At 51.5% G+C, this 22,712-nt stretch overlaps 6 protein-coding genes across 6 annotated transcripts; 3 read left to right on the top strand and 3 right to left on the bottom strand.

Annotated features, from left to right (window-relative positions):
• Positions 1–272: 272 nt before the first annotated feature.
• Positions 273–1,418, top strand: IAR55_000566 (uncharacterized protein; the record flags this gene model as incomplete). Its single annotated transcript, XM_066943700.1, has 4 exons — positions 273–278; positions 356–634; positions 790–948; positions 1,113–1,418. The coding sequence occupies 4 exons, from the start codon at positions 273–275 to the stop codon at positions 1,416–1,418; spliced, it is 750 nt and encodes a 249-aa protein (XP_066806242.1).
• A 336-nt stretch (positions 1,419–1,754) lies between these two features.
• On the bottom strand, positions 1,755–6,389 carry IAR55_000565 (uncharacterized protein; the record flags this gene model as incomplete). The annotated part of the gene is made up of 11 exons (XM_066943699.1): positions 1,755–2,605; positions 2,665–2,854; positions 2,909–2,966; positions 3,021–3,198; positions 3,254–3,587; positions 3,655–3,881; positions 3,950–4,355; positions 4,419–4,782; positions 4,839–5,691; positions 5,765–6,027; positions 6,091–6,389. The coding sequence occupies 11 exons, from the start codon at positions 6,387–6,389 to the stop codon at positions 1,755–1,757; spliced, it is 4,023 nt and encodes a 1,340-aa protein (XP_066806241.1).
• A 338-nt stretch (positions 6,390–6,727) lies between these two features.
• Positions 6,728–8,692, top strand: IAR55_000564 (uncharacterized protein; the record flags this gene model as incomplete). The annotated part of the gene is made up of 6 exons (XM_066943698.1): positions 6,728–6,932; positions 7,015–7,157; positions 7,254–7,859; positions 7,955–8,060; positions 8,185–8,398; positions 8,518–8,692. 6 exons carry the CDS (start codon positions 6,728–6,730, stop codon positions 8,690–8,692), a joined length of 1,449 nt encoding a protein of 482 aa, XP_066806240.1.
• Positions 8,693–8,843: 151 nt separating this feature from the next.
• IAR55_000563 (uncharacterized protein) lies at positions 8,844–10,660 on the bottom strand (the record flags this gene model as incomplete). Its single annotated transcript, XM_066943697.1, has 7 exons — positions 8,844–8,954; positions 9,023–9,172; positions 9,298–9,549; positions 9,827–10,155; positions 10,291–10,313; positions 10,372–10,466; positions 10,622–10,660. 7 exons carry the CDS (start codon positions 10,658–10,660, stop codon positions 8,844–8,846), a joined length of 999 nt encoding a protein of 332 aa, XP_066806239.1.
• A 533-nt stretch (positions 10,661–11,193) lies between these two features.
• Positions 11,194–13,021, bottom strand: IAR55_000562 (uncharacterized protein; the record flags this gene model as incomplete). Its single annotated transcript, XM_066943696.1, has 3 exons — positions 11,194–11,974; positions 12,033–12,298; positions 12,446–13,021. The coding sequence occupies 3 exons, from the start codon at positions 13,019–13,021 to the stop codon at positions 11,194–11,196; spliced, it is 1,623 nt and encodes a 540-aa protein (XP_066806238.1).
• Positions 13,022–16,915: 3,894 nt separating this feature from the next.
• Positions 16,916–21,292, top strand: IAR55_000561 (uncharacterized protein; the record flags this gene model as incomplete). The annotated part of the gene is made up of 6 exons (XM_066943695.1): positions 16,916–17,768; positions 18,256–19,471; positions 19,530–19,699; positions 19,760–20,079; positions 20,140–20,475; positions 20,540–21,292. The coding sequence occupies 6 exons, from the start codon at positions 16,916–16,918 to the stop codon at positions 21,290–21,292; spliced, it is 3,648 nt and encodes a 1,215-aa protein (XP_066806237.1).
• Between the last annotated feature and the right edge of the window lie 1,420 nt (positions 21,293–22,712).

Here is a 22,712-nt window from a genome sequence, read left to right as displayed (position 1 = left end):
GAACCATCATTCATACAAAATGAGCAAAAAGGACCTGAGGAGGACAGAGACGCGCGCGCGGTGGAGGGGGCAGATCTTATGAATTCATATCACCGACTATCGCCGAGAGTGTGGCAACTGGAGATCATAGGTGAGGGGTGGAGGTAGGAGAGAGATGGTAGCATGGATACAAAACGCTCGACACCTTTGACTGGATTTCGTGTACACTTTTGACTTGCTTTGCTCACAAAGTTGACAACAGAGTGAGCTACGGCTCAACACTCTCGCACAGGATGAAGGTGAGTCTCGACAAAGGCCGTAAGACCTCTTGAATCATGGCATGAGCTCATGAACACCTTGACCGAACGACTGACAGATCTCATCCACTGCGCCGCTCCATCTGTCCAACCGCGAGGTCCTCTCCCATCTCCTCGATCAGAAGATAGACAACGACCATCTCTCCGCCTGCATCACGCTGAAACGAGCCCGGGACAGAGCTTTTGCTCGAGCGAAATACCCCCTGGAAAGAGACAAAGAGAGACCGGAGGAAGATGATCCGGCGCTATTGGAACCGCTGACGGAGGAGGATCAGCAGGTTTTGGATGTCGCGGAAAGGAGGGGATTGAGCGACGAGTCGGTCTGGATACAGGATGAGGTGGGTGCTCAAAGTCCAGAGATCAGAGTCCATCACCATCAACATCAACATCAAAAGCGAAACACGATAGTGTCAATCTCGTCGACATCTATTCATCTTCTTGCTTCTTCTGTCGCTGATCAAGGCATGACTGTCGAATTGGCTCCTGCGAACAGGTCATCAGATATCTTTGTGCGGAATACAACCCGACAGCCCGACAAACGCCTGAAGGAGTGGCCAGGCTCGCCGACGAACTGCAAGACCATCAACTCACCAAAGCTGAAGTTCTCCAGCTATGCAATCTGGCTCCTACAGAACCCGTCACCCTATATGCTGTGAGTCTGATGTCAGATCTCTCAAACACACACACATACACACACACTATCATAACCCAATATTTTCTCGCTCAACGATTCGGCGATCCCCCCACCCCCCTCCTCAATCAAGACATCTCGTCCAGAACCAGGACTAATGATGTCTTTCCTCTCCCCTTGGACAGATCATCGAAGAAGCAGATACTCGATTCTATCCCTCTGCAGAAGCCAAGCTCGACGAAATCGGAAACCAGGTCTACGAAACACTCTTATCCCAACCACCATCCGACTTGTTACCTTATACCAGCACGTACGAACAAGGAGGAGGAGGAGGAGAAGAAGAAGAAGGAGAAGATGGATATGCGCCTGGATATGTGGATATGGAAACGGATCTGGCGACCGAGGAGATGTTGCAGCAGGAACAGGAATTCGTGTTTGAGGGAGGGAAGGAGGTGGGAGTGGATGAGGAGAAAGATGGGGATATGGATTAAGACTTGAGATAGCGAGAGCAGCAAGAACATACCCAGCACATAGGATACCCGTAATCAATCAGCATAGATATTGATACAGTAGCAACGGACACGGACACGGACACGGACACGATCTTCAAGCACGTAATAAGGCATGACTCGAGAATTTCGGACACATTTCTCGTCCCTCGCCCAGACCTCATCAGTACAGTGTACAATGAGAATATTAATGTACACGTCTGATGATCTGTACGAGCACCATCCCGTCTTTTTCAAGGAATGTCTGCAGAGCAGCAAGATACATGCTATCACGCTTCTGCTTCAAGTTCACCCCTTCACTTCCGCCCTCTCCCTTGCTCAAGCATCACCTCCCAAACTCTTCCTACCTCTCCCCCTACCTCTTCCTCTTCCCCTACCTCTGCTCGAGGGCGTTCCATCCCCTTCTACCGACTCCATCTCAACCTCAACCGTACTGCTGGCCGGCGTCGCAGCGCTCACTCTCGCTTTCTTCCTCCCTCCTCCACCTCTACCCTTCTTCGCGGAGCTTGCAGGCGTCTTCACTTCATCCTTCTTCACCTTGATCCCACTTTTCTTACTTCCCTTATTGACCTTTTCAGCAACGGCCAGTTCCTCTTCGAGCACCTCATCGTCGTATCCCGGTAAAGGCGATAATGGTCTCGGCGCCAACAACTTTGGAGAAGGGGGAATCTCTTTCAGAAATTCGATCAGATCCTCTTTCTTCTCCTCCTGCTCCACTCCGTGTCCCACTTTCATCTCCTCCTTCTTTTCTTGCTTTACAGGACCTTCCCTGAACGGCGGTAAGATCCGAAGTGGTTGATTCTCCTTATCAAGCGGGAACGGACCGATATACCATCCTTTCAAATCCGGTGCCGCAAGTTTCGCAGGCTTGGGAGGTAGCAATGAGTTGGATTTGCGCGATGATCCAGTCGGTTTGAAGAGCGGAACAAGCTCGTCAAAAAACGATTGACCGCTCAATGCAACTTGAGCAGCTTCCTCTGCACCAAAATTGAAGCCCAACGAAGGGCGCTTCTGTGCCTGTCTTTCGCGCGGAGGATTCACCGCGGAGCCAACAGGAGTGCTGCTTGGCTCCGGTGGAATACTCGACGATATTTCGTATGACTGCCTATCTCGCGATTGGGCGGTAGAAGGAGCTTCGCTGTCATTCCGCACGTGGCGTGCCATGCAGACTAATCCAGACAAGTGTCAGCTGTGATCCTCTTGTGGTGACCAATCCAAATCAACATACTGAACCCGAACCCATCCAGCTTCGGCAATACTTCCACTGCTGCTTCACCAGTCTTTAGTCCGACTACGTCCCCGTGTTGCAAAGTGACCTCTCCTTGCTTGACTCTCGTTCCAACAGAGCGAAACCGCATCAAGCCATCCGATCCAAGGTACAGAAAAGCAACGTGTGACTGTGGTTCTGCAACCGTTTTCTGCGGGCGGTCTTCATCAGCCATATGATCGCGAATCGCCGATTGAAAGCTCACAGGATGGAGGCTGGTGGGCAGATTGGGCGGGCTGGCAGCAATCAACAAGCTATTGAACCTAGGGAGTTCTAAGTAAGAATGGCAGGTAATGTTAACGAGACAAGCAACATACTCCGGTTGACCTGGGAACATCCTGCCTGCTCGCTCGTTCATGAGTTCAATAACGTCCAAGCACACTGCGGCGACTTGACGCCAGGGAACGGAATGACCCGTGGGAAAGGACGGGACCAGCGGTACCGGTTCGGGCCCGGCAAGATATGTATAGAACGGTGAAAGGGCATTGTCGGCGGCTAAAAAGCACCGCATTTGTCAGCTTATACAGGCAAGCTCATGGTAAAGACTCACGTCGACGGTTGTCGTTGTTGATCGAAGGATACCTTCTCAAAGGAATCTCGGATGCGCTCTGTTGTTGTAGATCTCTGAACGCTTTTCTTGCTTTCTCGTGGACACCATTCCCCTCATGATGAAGCGCATGATGAACTTCAGCACCTTCACCTAGACCAAGGGAGAGACCGTGTTTCAAGACCTTTATATCATCGGCAAATAGAGACCATGAGCGCGTGACAGTGAATGGCCAAGACGCATAGCCGTCTTCCTGACGAGGACCGGTACATACCGGTCGAGATGGCGAGGTTAAGTCTTCGTCCGAATATATACGGCGTTCAGGACACACAATATGCTATCATATGAATGACAGTCAGCAATTTCACTTCGAGAGGAAAGACAGGGCATTTCGCTAGATTTACCTGACAAGCCTCACAGATCCATCCATGCCACTTGTTCCTCTCCTGAGCGAGACCACATTTGTGGCACACCCATCCACGCCAGAAGTCTCTGCCTATGTAGGCCCGACTCATTTCTACACCTTGACCAGTCGGCTCGGGCGGCCTCAATTCCAGCCCTATTGCTTCTGGAAGAATGCGTTTTCGGGGCCGTAAAGGACCGGGCTCATTGCTGATGGGACCGATATGATCTGCGTTGATGAGAGAATCTGGTGAGTGAGTGTCATCGCCATCTTACCGGTTTCAGACCCGAACTCACTGCGGACACTGGACGCATCACCAAAGAACCATGCGCAACCTTCATTTAGACAGATGTCCCCGCTGTCATAGACCCTCTCCGATACGTGTTTGCAATTTTCGCAAACGTGGGAATATCGAAGATCTATGGGAGGAAGTAGGACCGAACCCTCGGCCGGTTTGCCCGGTGGCTGAACGGTCATTGGGCCAGACACGCCCGGTCCATTGAACGTCCATGTCAATTCTCGGTCATTCTCCAAAGGGAGATCCGGAAGACGATTCGGTTCCAAGCTTGATGTCCACCACGGGACTTCTTGTTCACCAGAACACCATTCGAATCGAAATTTCCACGTCACCGTGTCAGGAGGACCTCGCGGAATCTGGACGCTAGCCGAAAAGAGACGCAAATCCGGCATGACTGGCTCGAGCTACATCAGGATGTAAAATTAGCGATGATCTTTGCCTCTCATTTTTCGCGATGTCCGCCTCACCCAAGCGTCTGTCACCCAGAACCAGCCGAGAACGATGAAGGGTCTCGGTACTTTGAAAGGCACTGCAGTATAGTCTTGAGCGACAGCGATAGCGATGGGAGTCCTTGCTCGTTGAGCCATAAGCAGTGCCGCGATCTCAGGAGCCTCGTTCACATCTACAGATGTGCCAGTTTCAATTTTGTCCGACCAAAATCGATCGGCTGAATTAGCGGATTGGGAAGGTCGAGGATCCATGAGCACTGTAGGAAGTACATTGACGGGTGGTGATACCGATCTGGCGAAAGGTTCCGAAGGTACACCTGGGACTGGGGGTGAGGGTGGCCGTGTAGCTGGATGAACGCGTCGCTGGCGTCGAGGGTGACCGCTAAAGAAGCCAGTGAGTTAGCATTATCCACAATGATTTCGCAATCTCCCACTTACAGAGTAGTGATGATGGTTCCAGCATCTGCTTGCGTGCCCCAAAAAATCCCTTGAGCATTCGCGACACCTTCGAGGATGACACCTCGTGCTACCCCACCTACGCCAATCTCCACGCTGCCTCCCAGTGTCTTTCTCGGATCACGTAGATACTCGGTGGCAGCTTGTAACCCTCTTCTCGTCTTCGCCCATACCGGACAAGGCCCATTCATCTGGTGTAACCGGGGTCGCTGGTTGTTTACATCGAGTCGAGCGAAAAATTGCTGATCAGCGGCGGAAAGATGAGTACTGAGTTTGACTGGACCGGTAGAATCGCGAGTATTCTTCCGGCGCGGCTTTTTCAGAACAGGCGTGTCGTTGAGTGAAGAAAGGTTGGCATCAAGCCCATCGGCAGAAGACAAACGACGCTTATTCGTCTGGCTACCTCCCACTTCGACTGCCATTATGATGTTCTGATTGAGGGGTTCCGTGGTCGACTGAGACCCCTGTTCGACCGCTCGACTTTTTCCCTTTTCAGCCGAAGAGTATCTCGCTCCTTCCAGTCCAGCGGCGATCTCAGATGGAGTGGACACGACACCGTGGTTTACACTTGCACTAGCAGCAGAAGTTTCTCCAATAACAGCTTCCTTTGCGACCTGTACAGCAAACTCGGTTCGGACCTTTGACTTCGCCGCTTCTGCTTTCAGGTTCCGTCTCTTCCCTTTCGGTCTCATCACTCCCCAGCTCTTCCCAGGTTCACACTTGACTCCTCGTGAGATACACCGAGCGCAATGGGGCCATTTCCTGTCGCAATGTTGTGCTACGGCGGGATGTTTACAACATACACAGGTGGGTGGGAGGAAGTATACCGCTCGTACTGGACGGAAACGACGTCGATATTATTATCAGTGACCAAAGGTATTTCTGGATGTCCAGGGAACCGCACTCACACGAATGGTTCTCTACTCCCATCCAGACACTGGTCTTGTCCAACCTATCATCGATGTCGATTGGTAGATACTGAGGTCTGAACAACGAGTTTGGCGGCATGTTGTCGAGAATAGGTTGAAGAGCCATGCTGTCCACGTGAGGGTTGGGGATACGTTCGGGCGGATAGACAACATCGGGAGGAGCGGTGTACGGTGGCAGACCGTTCGGTACAAAGCGGCCGTTTGACACCTCGACGAGTTTAGGGATGGTGTACAGCTCGGGACTGAATTGACGGGGTCAGTCAGAAGGTTTCTGTATAGACGTATCATATTTGCGTTAGACTCACCCTACTGAACGATGTATCGCGGAGCCGTTACTAGACGAACCACCGGAAGGTTTGACAGCCGGAGCCGGAGCCGTAGACGAGGACGACGATTGAGACCGTCCTGGAGCGTTAGGCGGTGCCGGCTGAATGGGCCTCGGCGCGACGGAAGAGGCGGAGACATGTGGGACGGGATCCGATGTATAGGTAGCTGTGGGAGTCGGTGTTGTATAAGTCACAGCTGCCTGTAAGGTTGGCGCGGCAGGTTCGGAAGGAGCTACCTCGGCGGGGTTGGTTTCCACCGAGGGAGAGTTATCGGACATGTTCCCTGCCGCGGGGGGGGGCCGGTATGAAGAAGCCTTGAACGAGGGGCAGACAGGTCAGAGAGTCGTAGGCGAGGACCGCAACCAGTCTACGAACCAAGAAAGCGTATGTATGACTGATATGTTGTTAGTTAAAGTGACATGTGTGAAAGTGAGTGGAGAGAGTAAGAAAGAGAGAGAGAGAGCGAGTTTAGCGGAAGTCGGCGAATTGTCGTGGATTGCGATTGTTGAACGGTGAATCACTCGCTCAAACCATTCTCCAGATCACTCACTAGTCAATTGAGAATCGCGCATGCATCGACAATTCGCATCCACTGCCAAAACCATCTACACACGATATGCTCAGATCGATCAGAGCAAAGCTCACGGGGGCAGATCCCGCCCCTCGACCTAGTCCAGGCGAGTATCAAGCTCTTGCGGTCAGCGTGGGTGACGAAGCGACTTCGCCAGAGCAAGAATACGCGTTGAAGGAAAGACGGAACGAGTGGAAGGTCTATCTATGCTTTTGGGCTTTAGGAGCAGGAGTCCTTTTGGGATGGAATGGTGAGTGCTTTCTATCTATCTTACTCTGAGTAGAGAGCGTGGTAATGTCATACTAATATACTGATCACCACAACTTGCTCAGCTCTGATATGTACTTTCCCCCTATTGAACTCTTACTTCCCTCCGGAGTCGCCCCTTCGATCAAGCTTGGCCAGTGTTCTTGCGACCTCGTACTGCTTTGGTAATCTGTTCTTCCTCGGAATGGCTCAACGACACGTCGGACAGGTGAGTCTCAGTGGAGCAGTGTCTCCTCTAAGCATCCTGCTTCCAGCGTCTCACGAGCGGAATAAGCTTATAATCCCGTATCTCTACATTCAATAGACATCGCCTTCGAAACGACTACATTGGTCTTTACTTCTCCTTCTCGCGACTTCCTTGGTCCTCACATTCCCTCTGCTTCCTCTGATCCTCCCTTCATTATCATCCTCTGTGCTCTTCGCCGTCCTCATTGCGATAACGATCGTCCTGTCAATGTCAACTGCTTTCTTGCAATCGGCCGTATTTGCCCTTTCTGCCCTATGGGGCTCGACCCAAGTCCTGGCCGTCATGTCGGGTCAAGGAGGGATAGCAGTCCTCGTCTCGGCTGTCCAATCTGTCCTCGCCATCATTTCCGCTACCTCACCAAATCCCGGATCCGGGTCAGGAGACGAGGTCGAAGTTTCGCAAGTCAGCAACCTTGCTGGAGTAGGGCTATGGGCCCTGGGATCAGTAGGTGTCGTGGGATGTCTCTTCGCCCATCGATATCTCGTCAATCATCCAGAGTATGAGACGGTCATCTCTTCTTCAGCGAGTGGGGACACCTCAGATGGGATAGGAGCGGACTTGGCTCTGGGAAATGTGAAAGCGGAAGAAAGTAAGACGAAGAAAGTATTCATGAAGAATTGGACATTGGAGTTTGCCGTTGCTTGGGTGTTCGTTGTGACTCTGGTAAGTGGCTGAGCAGCAGTCCTCGGCCGCAATGGACTAGACGCTTCAACCAGGATACTCAATCGGACACACTGACCACTGTATCTGGAGAACAGTCCGTCTTCCCACCTGTGACCACCAACATCCTCTCAACGCATTCTCCAGTCCCTCGACTACTTCAACCAGACGTATTCATCCCTCTCCACTTCCTCATCTTCAACAGTGAGTCGCTACGTCCAACCAACCCCCCGCGCCCGCCAACCAACAAAAAGAGAAGAAATCTGTTCCGATGTCTGTCCCGACATGGAGCAAACAAAGCTGACATCAACTGATTCCCTTTCCTCAGTCGGAGATTACCTAGGTCGTACTTATCTGCCTTCGATCTCATTCTTGCGCATCACTTCCCCTCCCCGTATCCTCCTCGCTTCTCTCGCCAGAACACTATTCATCCCTCTCCTTTTTGCTTGCAATGTCTCTCCAAGACCTGTAACCTCTGTACCTCTCATCAATTCTGATCTACTATATTTCGGGATCATCCTCCTATTCGGCCTGAGTAATGGGTAAGTCGCAATCATTCCAATCCTGCCATCAACTACTTCGGGCCTCAACTCCCCGGAAGTGGGCGTGGACCAATGAAAAGGACGATTGACTAATCAATTACTGTCTACGACACTTGTAGATATATCGGTTCACTCTGTATGATCGTCGCTTCTTCGCCCACGCTCAACCCGAAGCTCGAAGAAGACGAGAGGGACGTCGCAGGAACACTCGCTTCCTTCTGTCTCGTGACAGGATTGGCAGGCGGCAGTTTATGTAGTTTCGCAGTCACTTGGGCCATCAATAATCGATTGTAATAGTTTCCTCTGAATGATAGATCAGATATAGGACCGGGTCGTGTTTATTCATATTTGCATTTCATCTTTCTCTCACTTCCCACATCACTGTATCGAACAGTTCCAAATTTTTGTAGCTTCGCGTCACACTTCGCGGATGCTGTCAAGTGGCTTAGTCCGAAACGTGGACCAACAGCTTTCCTGTAGTACCTCGTCCTGAGATATCTCTCTGCGCCTGGGCAACATCCTCGGCTGTGAGTTCGTAGACTTTGTGCACGGCGAACTAGGGTCATGATTATGTCTAGTTAGTACAGCATCGCTTGTCCAGTAGACGACAACGGTGTCACTGACCTTGAGACCGCCATCCCTGACAATCTTCACAAGTTCGCTGGTGTAATATTCAAACTCTTCAGCAGTGTTGATAAGCGAGAAGACGGATGGTCTTGTGACCTTGAGCGCCTTGGGCGTGAGTTTCAGAGGAGCAAAAGGTGGGACCGCACCCTATACCAGAAGTCGACAAGTGTCAGCTCTTGTGTTAAAAAGAATTCACACGGAATCCCACATGTACTCTACGCGAAGAGGTGTATCGTTGTGAGGGTCCTATCGTCATTGTCGGTCGTACTCACCGAAGCGTTGCCGAAAGTGACGATTGTTCCCTTTCGTCTCACCACCTCAAAATTCTCTTCCCAAGTGTCTTTCCCCACGCCGTCGTAAACCACCTGGACACCCCCGCCTGACAACTTGTTGATCTCAGCGACATTCTCGGCAGAGTCAGCGGTGGAGAGAAGAACGTGGTCCGCTCCGTTCTGCTTGACGAGTTCGGCTTTGGACTCTGATGAGACGGTTCCGATCACGTTTGCTCCGAGGTATTTGGCGATCTGCCGGGAGGAAGGGGGCGGAGGTTACAAATGAGAGTCAGTAAATGACGCTGAATGTGTGGCACGGACGTCTCCGGTTCCCCCACTCTCGGATTGGCCCCGGAATCTCAACTCTTCGCTGATTCCTGGACTAAGATCGTCTCTCCCTTACAGCCAGCAACGGAGATCTTGGATCCAATGTCTGAATACCCCAGATAGATAGCGGTCGACAAGCAATAACACTACGCAGAGGTTCTGGCCAGACTAACAAGTCTATCACACCCAAGTTCCCACTCACCTGGACCAACAACAATCCCACCCCACCCGCTGCAGCTCTGACCAGAACCCAATCCCCTTTCTTCACCTCATAACTCTCCTTACTCTGCCCGATAGCCGTCAATCCCTGCGTGGCCAATGACACACCGTCTTTGGCATCGATATCGTCGGGAAGAAGGGCCACACGATTACTTGCTGCGACGGTGTATTCGGCGAATGCGGCAGAGGCGGGGGAGAAGACCCGTTGGCCAGGTTTGAGGTGGAAGTTTGGGGGAGTGGTGATGAGCGTGCCGACGACGTCGATGCCAACTGTGTAGGGGTATTCTTTGGGGTATAGACCGGTTCGGAAGTCTGTATGATAGTTGGAAGTTAGCTTCGGTTTATGTAAGCGATCATTGTATTTTATTGTGCGGGCTGTATATGGTCATGTCGCGAATGAAGAAAGTAGTTCTCGAACTCTGACGAGTGAGTTGAAAACCGACTTACAATTGTCAATGTAATTGACACCGCTAAAGTGCATCGTCATGAGAGTCTGTAATGTATTACAAGTCGAAAACAACCACTCACGACCATTGGACCTTGATCAACACCTCGTCTTCCTTTGGGGTAGGAACGGGAATCTCTCGAAGGACATTGACCTCGGGCCCACCAGGTGCGTCGACCTGCGCGCCATGGATGTGTCAGCTCAGTGATGCGTGCTCTCATTCCCAAAACACAGAGTGGCACGGTCAGTGTAGATTTTCTTCATGTCGCGTGCGATATGACACTCCGCGGAAGGAAGGCAGCAGATGACAAGCGGAACGTACTAGTGACTCACCTGGATAGCTTTCATAGTCTTTGGGATCTGGACTGACATCTTTCGTTCGCCTGTTCTTATGATCGAGTAGCTTATAGATCTCTTGAGACCAGATATCAATGCTGACATCTAACGATTCGACTGTTTATGAAAGAGTAGACAGAAGGAAAGGAAAGGAAAGAGATAGGAATGGTGTGATCATTAGTCAGAACAACTAGTCGCCATGAGTTACTCGTTTGACCTCCACCACCAACCACTAAACTAATCAACGTGATAGGCGGGTTCGGCCCGGTGCAATTTATAGAACCATGCCGAGGTGAAATTCGAGATGCAAGTAGAAGAAGGTCAACATCGTGCTTTCACTGACTTGAGCTTCAGATCGAGTCATGCAGACATCCTTTGTCATTATCGCACATCGTGTTCATAAAGTATCATCATTCGAAACCCATATGTTGTAGCATCTTCGTTATATACAAGGACGACAACCACTGTTCCGACTATTCACACTATGACTACAGTCGACCATCATCCTTCATTCTCCTAGCTGATTATATTCTTCATGAATCTACGCCGAAAGGCTCTCAAGTCCTCTGTCACTTAGATTCTTCCGTACTCTCCTCGGCAGCAGCCTCGAACGAAGGACCGACACCAATACTATCGCCGCTCTCACCGTTTCTCTTCGCTCGAACTCTCCTCACGTACTCCCAAGCCACTTCCTCTGCGCCACACCTCAACTTTTCTGGTCTCTCCCCAATCTGATCCTCTTTCAAAGCCATCCCATGACCAGCAATGACACCGATGACACACGCCCATGCCGCTGCCAATTGCTCCCATGTCGATCGATGGCTGATGCCGAAACAGACGATGTTCTGCCAAAAGCCTTGAAGCACTCCGAGTCTATCCATCAGTTTTTGGACGGACCAGTCGCAGATAACATCGAGGACATCGAGACGAGCTCTTTGAGGTGGTGGCAGTCCGAGAAGGTCGATGATGAGATGTCGTTGAGGGTTATGCAGATGTCTGGCAACCATGAGAAAAGTCTCGGGAGACGGGACAGAGATCTCGAAATAGGGAAGGTGGAGGTATTTACCATCTCGAACAGGTGCGATCGTTTCGGAAGAGGTCGAATCCGTTTTTGAAGAGATAGTGGAACCGGTAGAAAGCCATGCAGAGTCGGAAGAGCATGTGGTGGCGGTATCGGACTGATCGTCTTCTTCCGTCTCTTCGATAGGGCCAAGAGAGTAGGAGTCGGGCTCGATCTTCTCTTCTTTCACAGCGCTGGCCGACGAAGGACCAGATCTAGGTCGGGATGGCATCGTGTAAGGTGCGATGAGGTGGTTCCAGAAAGCACATTGACTGGCCCAAACAAGTGACCTGTTTACCATCAGTAATGATGATCTATCTACAGTCTTAGAAGGCAACGAATACTCACAGGACAGGAACTACGAGAAGAGCACCATCCTCCTCCTTGCCCTTCCTCAACAGACATAAAGCCATATCTGGGTCTAACATCCTCGCTGAAGGATCCGCTTCAGCATGCTTCATCTCGTGATCCGGACGCAAGGTGAGAGTGATGGTCGTTCCCGGAGGGACTGTAGGATCAGGGTGCGGGATGTTGTATTGCTGTGTGCAGTAGGATTGGATTTGTTCGATCTCAGGGAGTGACTCGCGCAGCTGCTGATACACATATGCGGGAGGCTGAGTGTGAGCATCACGTCAGCATGCTGATTCAAATGAGACGAAGTCTAGCAAGTGAGGTCAAGGCTTGAGAATGAGAGGAAAGAGAGGAAGGCGCCAAGGAGAATACCAGTGGAGCGCACACAGGGAATCCAAGAGACAACTTACCACTTCTTTCGCAGTATTGGTGTTGATCATGGGAACAGGAGGAATGTTGGCACGGGGAAGCATGAGTGGTATCCTGACTCGGTCTGCAGGAATCGGTACGGCAGATCTCCATATACTGTTCCTCCACCTTTCCATCCTCTCCCTCCCAACCTTCTCTTTCTCAGCCTCGAGAGCCTTCCTGTTTTCAACCGCATCCAATCCTTTCTCCTCCTCGACCCTCGCTATCCTGCCCTTGCCCTTGTTCTTCTCGTATGTGACCTTATTCTTCGCCTTGCAAGCTTTATTGGCGGCTTTCTTGGCACGTTGTATCGACGTGGCTCTACTATAAGGCTTGTTCGACATCCTTCGTTGAGAGACGAATTTTGGAGCTCGACCAATACCCAGACTACCGATGGTCGATTTCTTGCTTTTGGAAGCTCGAGGGACAGCACCGGAAAGGGATGAGTGGAGAGTGGTGTCCATCACCTTGATGTCGGCGAGGCTGGAGTTGAGACCCTTGGTAGGGAACGAGAGAACAGGAGTGTTCTCCTTGTCCGTGGCGACGCGGGATGGGCGAGTGGGATACTGTGTTGTCATGTTGTCTGAATCTGCAGAGGTGGTAGTTGTTGGTCGATGAGATGTATAAGCTATTGCAGTCTTGGGCAGTCTTGCTGCTGTGGGAGTGTGTCAGATCAGGTTCGGACCCTTCATGTAAACCCCTCTGAGAAAAGACAGATAAACCATGCCTGTAGACGTAATGAGATGACTTCCTGATGGCTGAGGTGAGAAATGAAAGAGGAGATTCTACTTACGTTGAAATAGACGTTGCTTGAACTTCCACTGGCAGAGAGTTGTTGATATCTGCTGTATCGATAGTGGTCAAGTAATGTGAGAGTCGAGCTGTTCCTTGTGAAAGAGACGAGAATGGAGAGTGTTATGATTCAGAAACATATGCATCGAGTCACCTTTCGCATCAGCCCTATATATCTTTGGATTCATCTCAATCGTCAATCATGTCAATAAAGGGAAACAATCGTTCTCGATGGATTGACGAGTGAATGAAGTATGTTGTCAGGAAGTACAGTACACAGCACACAACTCCATATCCTCCGGAGTTTCGAGCTTCCGAATTGAGGGGCGTTTCGCCTTTGGGTCGGTTAGAGTATGATACCTTTCGGATTCGGACTACTCCTTCCTTTTGAGACGTTTCAGGTGGGACGCTCTGATCGCTTCTGCTCCGAATGAGGACTGAGAGAATGCAAGGGGCTGATAGGTGTTACGAATCGATGCCTTGGAGGACACACCGCGGTTAACTGGTTGCAAGCGCAATGCGAGGTGATGAGGTGAGATCGCGAAAGGTTTCTCGTTCGCTTTTCACGACCTCAGGAATCTTCCAAGCGGTATCACTACACGATATGGTATGCCGATGCACAGGCCTGACCTTGACGGTCAATCCACTGGACAGGCGCCGGAGGTGATGGAGCCAAGAGGTCAAGTCCTGTGTCACAACGACGACGACGACGACCAGTTCTTGAGAAGGGAGACGACGCCGTACAGTATTTCCAGTTGTGAAAGAGGACAGACGGTCTCTGGCGCGACTGAGCTAATTAACGAGCCTTTGAGATGCGTCTGATGAAACGAGCCATCTGTATCTCAATGAGTGTAGACAGACATCGGACGCCACAAGACACCGTGCAATGTACACACCCACCGAGACACACAAGTTACAGTAAGTTGCTCCGCCACATGCCAAAAATAGCTCGGTCGGGTCCGACATCCCACCGCCGGGGAAGTCAACAGGAGTGCTACTTGCAATCATTTGTGATCAAACATAGTGACATCTCGATGCATGACGAAATCTCAACGCCTTCGCCCTCTCTAGCTACAATATCTCCAATCCGTCCTCTTGTCGCAAAACCTAGAGCCACAGCTCTCATCTATTTCTGGCCGCTGTTACCGCTGTTGCTGGATCCTGAGCCGGAACCGTACGAAGCCCGCGAATCTCCGGATGGAGAGGTGTACGAAGCGTAGCCGTTCCCAGCGTGGGAAATCAAGTCTCAGTGACACACCTGGTCGTATGAGAGAGAGAGAGAGTTGACAGCCAGTATAGGAAGTAGGCGTCGTGGAGGAGCCATAGAAGTCACATACCGCTGTTGTAGTATGTCGAGCCGTTCGTGTTGGCATAATAGTATGATCCCTCAGTGCTACAATGGGGGAATATCAGCCCTGGTCCTCGTCATCGCCGTGCAACGAACCGGGTCGTCTCGAACACAGGTTCACATCGTGTGTAACAAAGAGCTCGATTCACTCACTTGGAGTAGTGGTACCCCGCGTCACCAGCAGAGTCGGAACGACTATCGTAGCTGTTCCCCTACAGATGCACGAATTTCATATATCATCAGCTTGTCACCATCAACAGATTCAGCTGACGAACCTGGGAGTTTGTACCGCGGTAAGTGATCTGATCACCGGATGGCATGTTGCTGGCTTGGTTTTGGGTGTTGTCGAGCACGATTTGAAGTGTGGTGGGTATTGATGGAAGAGGTTGAAAGGTATGATAAATGAGTACAGTAGAATTCATCTCAACGCATTGCATCGCACACAGCTTCCCCTTCGCCGACGCATTGTTCGTTTCCTGCCTCGGTCAAATCTTGGGGTTGACGTCTACGATACGCGCCGCACGTTTCGCACTACCGGCCTCGTCCGATCACTCGTGCCTGAAAGTGGCTCTATGCTGTGCTTTGCTGTCGCCGACACATCACGGCTTTCGAGGACGATGAAGTGACTCGCGCACGTCCAGTCGTCGCTGCCCCAATCCCAGGTCGAGACATGAGCAGATTTTGGTCCAGAGAGGGGTATGTGCAAGGCAGACGTATTCACTATCGGAACCTCGACGAAGCAGGACATGAAATCTCACAGTGTGAAGGGAAGAGTCTGTTGCAGCACAATCAGACAGTCCGCCATCAGTAGTAGTAGTCAAACAGACCCAATTTAGCGATGGTGCCGACAAGAAACCGACTACACACGTCGGACCACCGTCAAGACAGCTATTCTGTTTTCTGAATCGTCCTCGAGCGATCTTTCTTTCTTTCGAAAGCCGTTCATACCCGGCGATCAACATGGAGGATACAAATACTACTATGCTCGTTCCAAGTGACCATCGCTTCACCTTCCGGGTTATACGGTGATTTTGACCTATGCCAATTTTATGATAATGATCACCAGCACTACAGCTGAAAGCGGAGACAAGGTATAGAGTATGGAATTTCATTACGTATGATGACTATCCGACCCCGCCGGTCGGACGTCGATCTCTTTCCCCTTCTTCCCCCATTTCTTTCCTCTTGCAGCCCCTCTTTACCCTTTTACCCTGTATCTTGGGCCCTGTTTTTCTGATCCCGTCATCTTTTCAGCGACGATCAATCACCATCACCATCACCATCATCATCCATCATCCATCATTCGTGGGCCACTCCTGACACGACCGATACAAGTCTTCGTAGCACACTCTCTGAACCTCCCTATCAGCCGCTCACCGAAAATCCCTCCCCCTCTTCTATTCCGTGTTGCCGTTTCATTGTCTCACTCGGACACAAAAATCACCGCTCATCGTCACGTCACATCCAACCATAGATAGATACAAGCCATCTTTTATACCTGTTCCGATTCCTCTGCCGTGTCCTCTCGTCCCCTCACTCGACCTGCCTTTCCTAGCATCGTTATTCGCCTTTCAAAAACCGGAGATTCTCAGAGGACAGCACGCCGACGCCACTTGCTGCTGCCGTTTGCCATTTCTTGTCCTTGGAGATTTCCGAGTCTCGCACGGGGGCAGCTCTCGATATCGCGTGCGTTCCATCCATTCATCTCATCTCCATCGCATCCAGGAACGGGATCTTTTCTTTCACCGACCTGAAAAAGAAAACATCTTCCGCCCCCCCCTCCGACCCCCCCTCTCCTGATCCCATTCTTTCGACCACACATCTGTAGCCCAAAGGCCTGAGTGTTTTATCCGATCAGACCATAGAAAGATCCCATCGTATTACGACATCAATCGAATTCCCCTTACCGGTCTCGGTGACCAGATCAGCCTTGGAGATTCGCGCCAGGAAGAAATCGATCCCATCATCCCTTTTGCGTTCTTGGTCCCAACATCTTCCAACGTTGCCGGCATTGACGGCTGGATCCTTCGTCCAAGGCTCCTTGATCCGAACCGGGGAAGGCCCGCAGGTCTTCATACAATCAGACTATAGTCTATCAGGGCTTGGCTTCCATACTGCGTGGAGAATTGGTGAGTGTGTGCGGGCGGGCGCTGGCTCTCTTGTGACTTTTCCCTCGCATCGTCCGATCATCAACGAACAACAGAAACACTTTTTCTTCTTCTTCTTGATCTGTCCTACGTCCATTCTTGTCCCTCTCACCAAAAAGCATCGCAAAGTACTTGCGCTACTCAGCTATTCTAAACGGTCGTGATAGACCAGTCAGTCTCACACCATGCCGACACTAACCAGTCTCTTCCCGACCCGCAGGCCAGAACGACCAAAGTCGCCTAAGCGAAAGCGAAGCATAGCCGACCTTCGACGATTCGTCGCTACTCTCTCATCCAACATGGGTCCCTCCAACAGCGACGGTCAGGCGACAAAGGCACCGCTTTCTGTTCTCGTCGTTCTGCCTCCCTCCGCGCATCTGCAACATCATGCTGCTCCGAACGTGCGACCGTCACGCCCGTCACCCTTGGTGACGAGACTGTCCAGTTCGATGATCCCTTCCTTGCAACAAACAAATCAACCCGCCGACCAAAAATCAACAGGAGGAGGACAGACAGACGTAGATGACGTGGTCGTGGCGAGCAGAAGGTTGAGTTTAGCGCCAGGATTAGGAACAGGAACATCCACATTCGTATCCAACGATATCTCACCCACCGCTTCTGAGCCACCATCGTCATCAGAACATGTACCCACAGTGTCTACTTCCCTTCCGTCTTCCTCGTCTTCGAAGCCTGCACCACCGCCTTTTGGTCAGAAACGATCCGATGCTCAAACAAACACTAACTCGGAAGATACCCCGATTCCCTCAACTTCATCCTCCGGCCGTCCGCCTGCATTCGGAGCGAAAAGGTCTTCGACCATGACGAGTCGTGGACCCGCCAGGCGACGTCCTCAGACAGCGACGGTCCCCACTGCAAGCGGTCTGATAGCACCTGGGCTCATGGCGGGAATGGCGAATTCGCGAGCGAGTCTGGCTGGACCCTCGGGTGTAGGAGGAGGAGGTGGTGGATTCGGGAGAAGTAGACCTGGTTGGGAAGCAGATGAGGTTGTAGGAAATCTTAGAGGAAGCGGATTGGAAGGTATGTCTTAGCTCAGTCATGTCCAAGTGTTGGATCCATGTCGAGTGCGGTTCGTTTGGGGGAAGATTTGAGGAAGGTGACATCCAGAAACACGTAGACCGCTCAAAGGGGTGGAGCCGTGCGTGTGTGTGTGTGTGTGTGTGTGTGTGTGTGTGTGCGTGCGTGTGCGTGTGTGCGTGCGTGTGTGTGTGTGTGCGTGTGTGTGAGCATGTGTGTGTATTTGCGAAGCACAGCATATGCACTCCGCCTAGATATTGTGAGGGGAGCGCCACTTGGCTCCGTTCATCCTGCGTTCTTTTTGTAACTCTTCCTTTTGTCTCACTCCCTCTGTTCGTCACCTTGTCATTGGCCTCCCATTCCTTTCAGCGCACGATGCTTCCACCTTCGTGTAGGATCCTCAAATTTGTAAACTCTCGTTCGGGTGTCTTGGGTCCCGTCTCCGCTAGCCAGCTTTCACAGTCGTTCTGACACCTTTTACGTTCATTAGTCACCGTCATCCGACACGCTTCGCACCTCCCTCAGCTTCTCGATCCTGCTCAACAATCATCGTTCGCACCAGCACCAATTTCTCGACCGTCAGATTCTGCCGCGCCTCTTACTCACATCATTCTCATCCCCTTATCCGATTCACCAGCTTTTCCATCATTGTCACTCCTGCTCAATCAGGGTACGACACCGACGGCTGTCTGCTTCCAACAAGATCTACTAGACCGAGCGAAGAGGACGGAAGATGAATGGTTGCCTGCAGCTGTCGAGAATATACAGATTGTGATCGAGATGACAAGAGATATTGGACGAACAGGGCAGAATGTCAACACCCCGATCGTCATCGCTTATTCGGCCAATCCAGCACTCTCGCAAACAGCAATCAACGCGTGCATGGCGGCGGGTGCAGCGAGCGTATTGAAACCTCCTTACAACTCGACCACCGCGACGATGGTGCGGACAGTCGCACAAGCTTATCAGGAAGGGAGACTGTTACCCAACGATGACTTCTCTCCTGTAGGCAGGAGTTCCTCGGTCAGTTCCACGTCGACCGAACCTTTGATACCGGAGGAGACTCACGTCGTGCTGCCTCCAACCGCGTTGAGCATGGGCGGCGAGCATGAAGGGGAGAAGGTTCTCAGCGCTGCAGTTGCCAATAGTCAAGCTCACAGAAGGACTTCGAGTGGTAATTGGAGCGTCGAGCCGGAAGCGCTCAAACGAAACTCGACCTCGAAAATGGCTGCGGCGAATTCGAGAAAAGGTTCTGCCGTTTCCTCAGTGTCTCATCTGCCTCCTCCTCCGCCAACACCCCCGCGTGACGATCTATCATTCTCGCCCCCAGACTATACTCTCCCCTTTTCGTTCGCGGGGTCTGCCTTTGCATCTCAGCCCTCACCAAACCCTCGACGACGAAGTGTCGATGTGGGAGGTCTTGCTCTTGCCCTCAAACGCGCGGCGTCAGCCTTTGAAGTCCCCAAGCACGAGTCCAATACTGGATTGCTCAAGCAAATCACAGAGGGCTTTCCTTCTCCTGCGACGCCTACGAAGACGAAACCAGCGCCTGCTTCATCGGTCAAGTCACCATTCCGGCCCGGTCAAATGTCGAGCGATGGGGCTAATGCGGAATCTGCCAAGGACACAGAGCTGGCTGAGCTGCTGAGTGCAATGTACTACCAGTCAGTCGTAACGATCGATGTGCAAATGCGTGATTATGATGAGTGAGTGTAGATTCCGATGAGGCCATAGATGGTGAACTGACGTTCGTTGGATCCATAGACTGTCTGCGCCACTATCCGGCCAACATCGGGAGAGATTGATCGATCATCTTGCGACTTGGAACTTCAAACCTCACAATCTGGCAGAAGGAGATCTGTATCGAGTAGCTTGCTTGATGTTCGAGGCGATCTTGGCTACTGAGGGCTTGGCAGAGCTGCAAATTGAACGAGGTGAGTCGATCGCAGTGCGATGGTGGTGGAAGAAATAGACCTGACGATCGCATTTTGCAGGACAAATCAATCGCCTGTTATTTGCTATCCGAGCAATATACCACGCTCCTAACCCGTATCACAACTACGTCCATGCCATCGACGTGCTCCAAGCAACCTACATGTTTTTGGTCAACATCGGCGTCGCGCCACCCTTCGAGTACATGCGGTTTTGGACACCACAAATGCCGGTATGGAAAAGAGACAATGTGAATGATCAACCTCTGGGCGCAGGGACTTATAGAGCGCGGGAGGTGATGAGACCTCAGGACGTGCTTGCTGTTCTGGTGGCGGCAATGGGTCACGATGTAGGACATCCGGGATTGAGTAACGCTTTCATGGTGAGGAATGTCGTGCAACGATGGAGGCTGTCACCCGCTGACGTAGCGAGTATTGCTCAGAAAAACGCCAAAGTCCCTCTCTCGCAAGTATATGAAGACAAGTCGGTTCTCGAGAACATGCACTGTATGCTCGTGGTCCAGCTGCTCCGCAAACATGGTTTCGGCTTCTTGATCGAAGGCAATCCCATCGATACTTCGGTCGACCACGACCAAAAAGCCTTCCGCAAGATTCTGTACTCGTCGGTCCTGGCAACAGATATGAGTCTTCATTTCGCCTGGATTCAGCGACTGAAGGAGTTCGATGAAAGACTCAGGGATGGAGAAGTTGGGGAAGACGAGGATGACAGGATTATGATATGTCAAGCGTTGATCAAATGTGCGGACATTAGCAACCCCGTGCGTAACATTCACGTAACAGGTGTGACGCAGGTGACGCTGACACGGTACTTGCCTCTTCTAGACGCGTCCTATTGACGTCTCTCAGCATTGGTCTTCCGTCCTTCTCGAAGAATGGGCAAAGCAAGCCTCACTGGAGCAAGATCTTGACCTTCCTGTATCGGTCGTAGCGTCTGCGGATGCGTGCTTGCAAGCCAAAGGACAAATCGGATTCATCGATCTCTTCACTCAGCCACTTTTCGACGCGGTATCAGACGCACTTCCAGAACTGCAACCGTATGCGGACAGCTGCGCGGACAATCGAGCATTGTGGCAGAGTCGATTGGATGAGTTGAGGCAGCGGGAGGAGGAACAAGGGGAGGATTTGAAAACGCTCATCCAACCGCCTGTTGAAGGAGCGAGTCACGACGAGAGATTCAAGAGTCTATTCCCTCTATTACTCCCAATTTCGTTGGTGGCCGGCCTTACTCCCAGTACAACCATCGAAGCCGATATGGATCAGCCTGGATCGCCCTCGTCACTCATCACTCCTAGTGGGTCGTATGTGGGTTCGACCGTATCGACCAGTCAAGACATCGACAGCTCAGGTTCGCCAGCTGCGAAAGCGATGAGAGCTGTATATTACGCGAAATTAGTAGACCCGTCGCCGAGATCGAGGATGACATCGTGGTCAAGAGGAAGTGGAATAGGCACTATAGCAGCTGCAGCTGCTGCGGCAGGTATCAATGTGGAAAGGCTAGGAGCGGGAGATTGGAATGAAGTGAGGAGGATGTCAACCCCAGAAGTACTGGTGGTGCCCCAAGCTCCTTTTGCGTGAGCTGTTTAGCGCTAGAGACCGAAAGGTCAAGTTTCATCACAACATCGTCTCGTCTCGCGTTTGCGATGATCTCGATATTCAACATACCCATACATCAGGCAAATCATCCAAAATTCAGCAGATAAACGTCACTTCATTTATACGATTATTCAGCCATCACTCCAAGTCCGAGTTGTATCTCTATTCAGCGAGCTATATGTAAAGGTAAAAGGATGCATGGATCCGGTTTTTCATATGGACCCCAAACAGGTACGGCTCATGGTTCAAGTGACCCAATATCATTCACTGTAAATGATGCACGAGGCCAGGATGAGTGTCGTGAATGTTTCATCTCGAGTTTCGGCGTCATTTCATCCTTTCTTTGACTGAGGCGTTGGCGTTGGCACACCAGACTTGTCTTTCACCTCCGATACCTTTCGCTGATCTTGCAACCTTTCAGCCATGCTTGAAGAGCCGACAGACACCCGAGTTTCAAGAGTGCGCACATAGGCAATGCGTTCGAGAATGTTGTGTTGTGTTCGATCCATAAGGCACGTCCTCCTTCTTGCGAAACCGATTCCCCCTCCGGAACTTGACCCAACACAACCCTGAAGTGATTTCTTGCCTCACGTACACTATGAGCAGAGGCATCAGCCGAACTTCCACTATCGGCACGTACGAAGATCTGTTCAAGGCAGAGCACCTAGAGGGGGGATTTACTCCATGGACGAACGGAAGTACCCACGCGTACATTGCTTGTCCACATTGCTCGCCAGACGAGGGGTCTCAGTACGTCGAAGCGACTGCGCAGGACCACCGAGCGGCTTCTGCTTGGAGGACTTGGAGAGCCACAGTGGCGCTCTTCTCGAAATGCTGGAGTCGTGGAAGGGGGTCTTGGATAGAGAACAACCATTTTGAGCCCGGTCGAGCGGATAAAACCACGAGAGATATCTGGACAGGCGTGGAACCTTCGACAGGAGCGGAGATCGTGGGAAGAGTCGAGTGTCCCATTGCCACAACGTATGTCGTTCCTCTGCTGAACACCCGAGTGCTACCCTTCTGAAAGAGAAATCGGTGACTTATAGGGCAACATACGAGATATGTTCTATAAACAATTCTCGTCGGCCAGACCACGTGATGATGGGAGTACAAACCACATTTGACGAGGATGATCCACCCTTCATGGATGCAATTGCGGGTCAGTTGGAAGATCAACTGACTATCAAGGCCGGTCTTGCCATCGTGGATGAGAATGGAGAACCGACGGGACACTATCCCGTAGTGAGAGCATTCGATCTGTTTCCTGCCACGATAAATTACAGTTCGTGTGAACCTCGTGCCAAAACGTCCAAACATCGCCCGCAATCGTTGGGTCCAACGACCAGCAAGCATGTCAGGGAACACAACGGAAACACACCGCACAGGTGGAGTTTGAGCAAAG

The sequence above is a fragment of the Kwoniella newhampshirensis genome, chromosome 1 (genome assembly GCF_039105145.1).
Source record: "Kwoniella newhampshirensis strain CBS 13917 chromosome 1, whole genome shotgun sequence".
Taxonomy (NCBI): Eukaryota; Fungi; Basidiomycota; class Tremellomycetes; order Tremellales; family Cryptococcaceae; genus Kwoniella; species Kwoniella newhampshirensis.
Note: the sequence above shows the minus strand (reverse complement) of the source record. Positions and strands in the feature narration are given on the sequence as shown.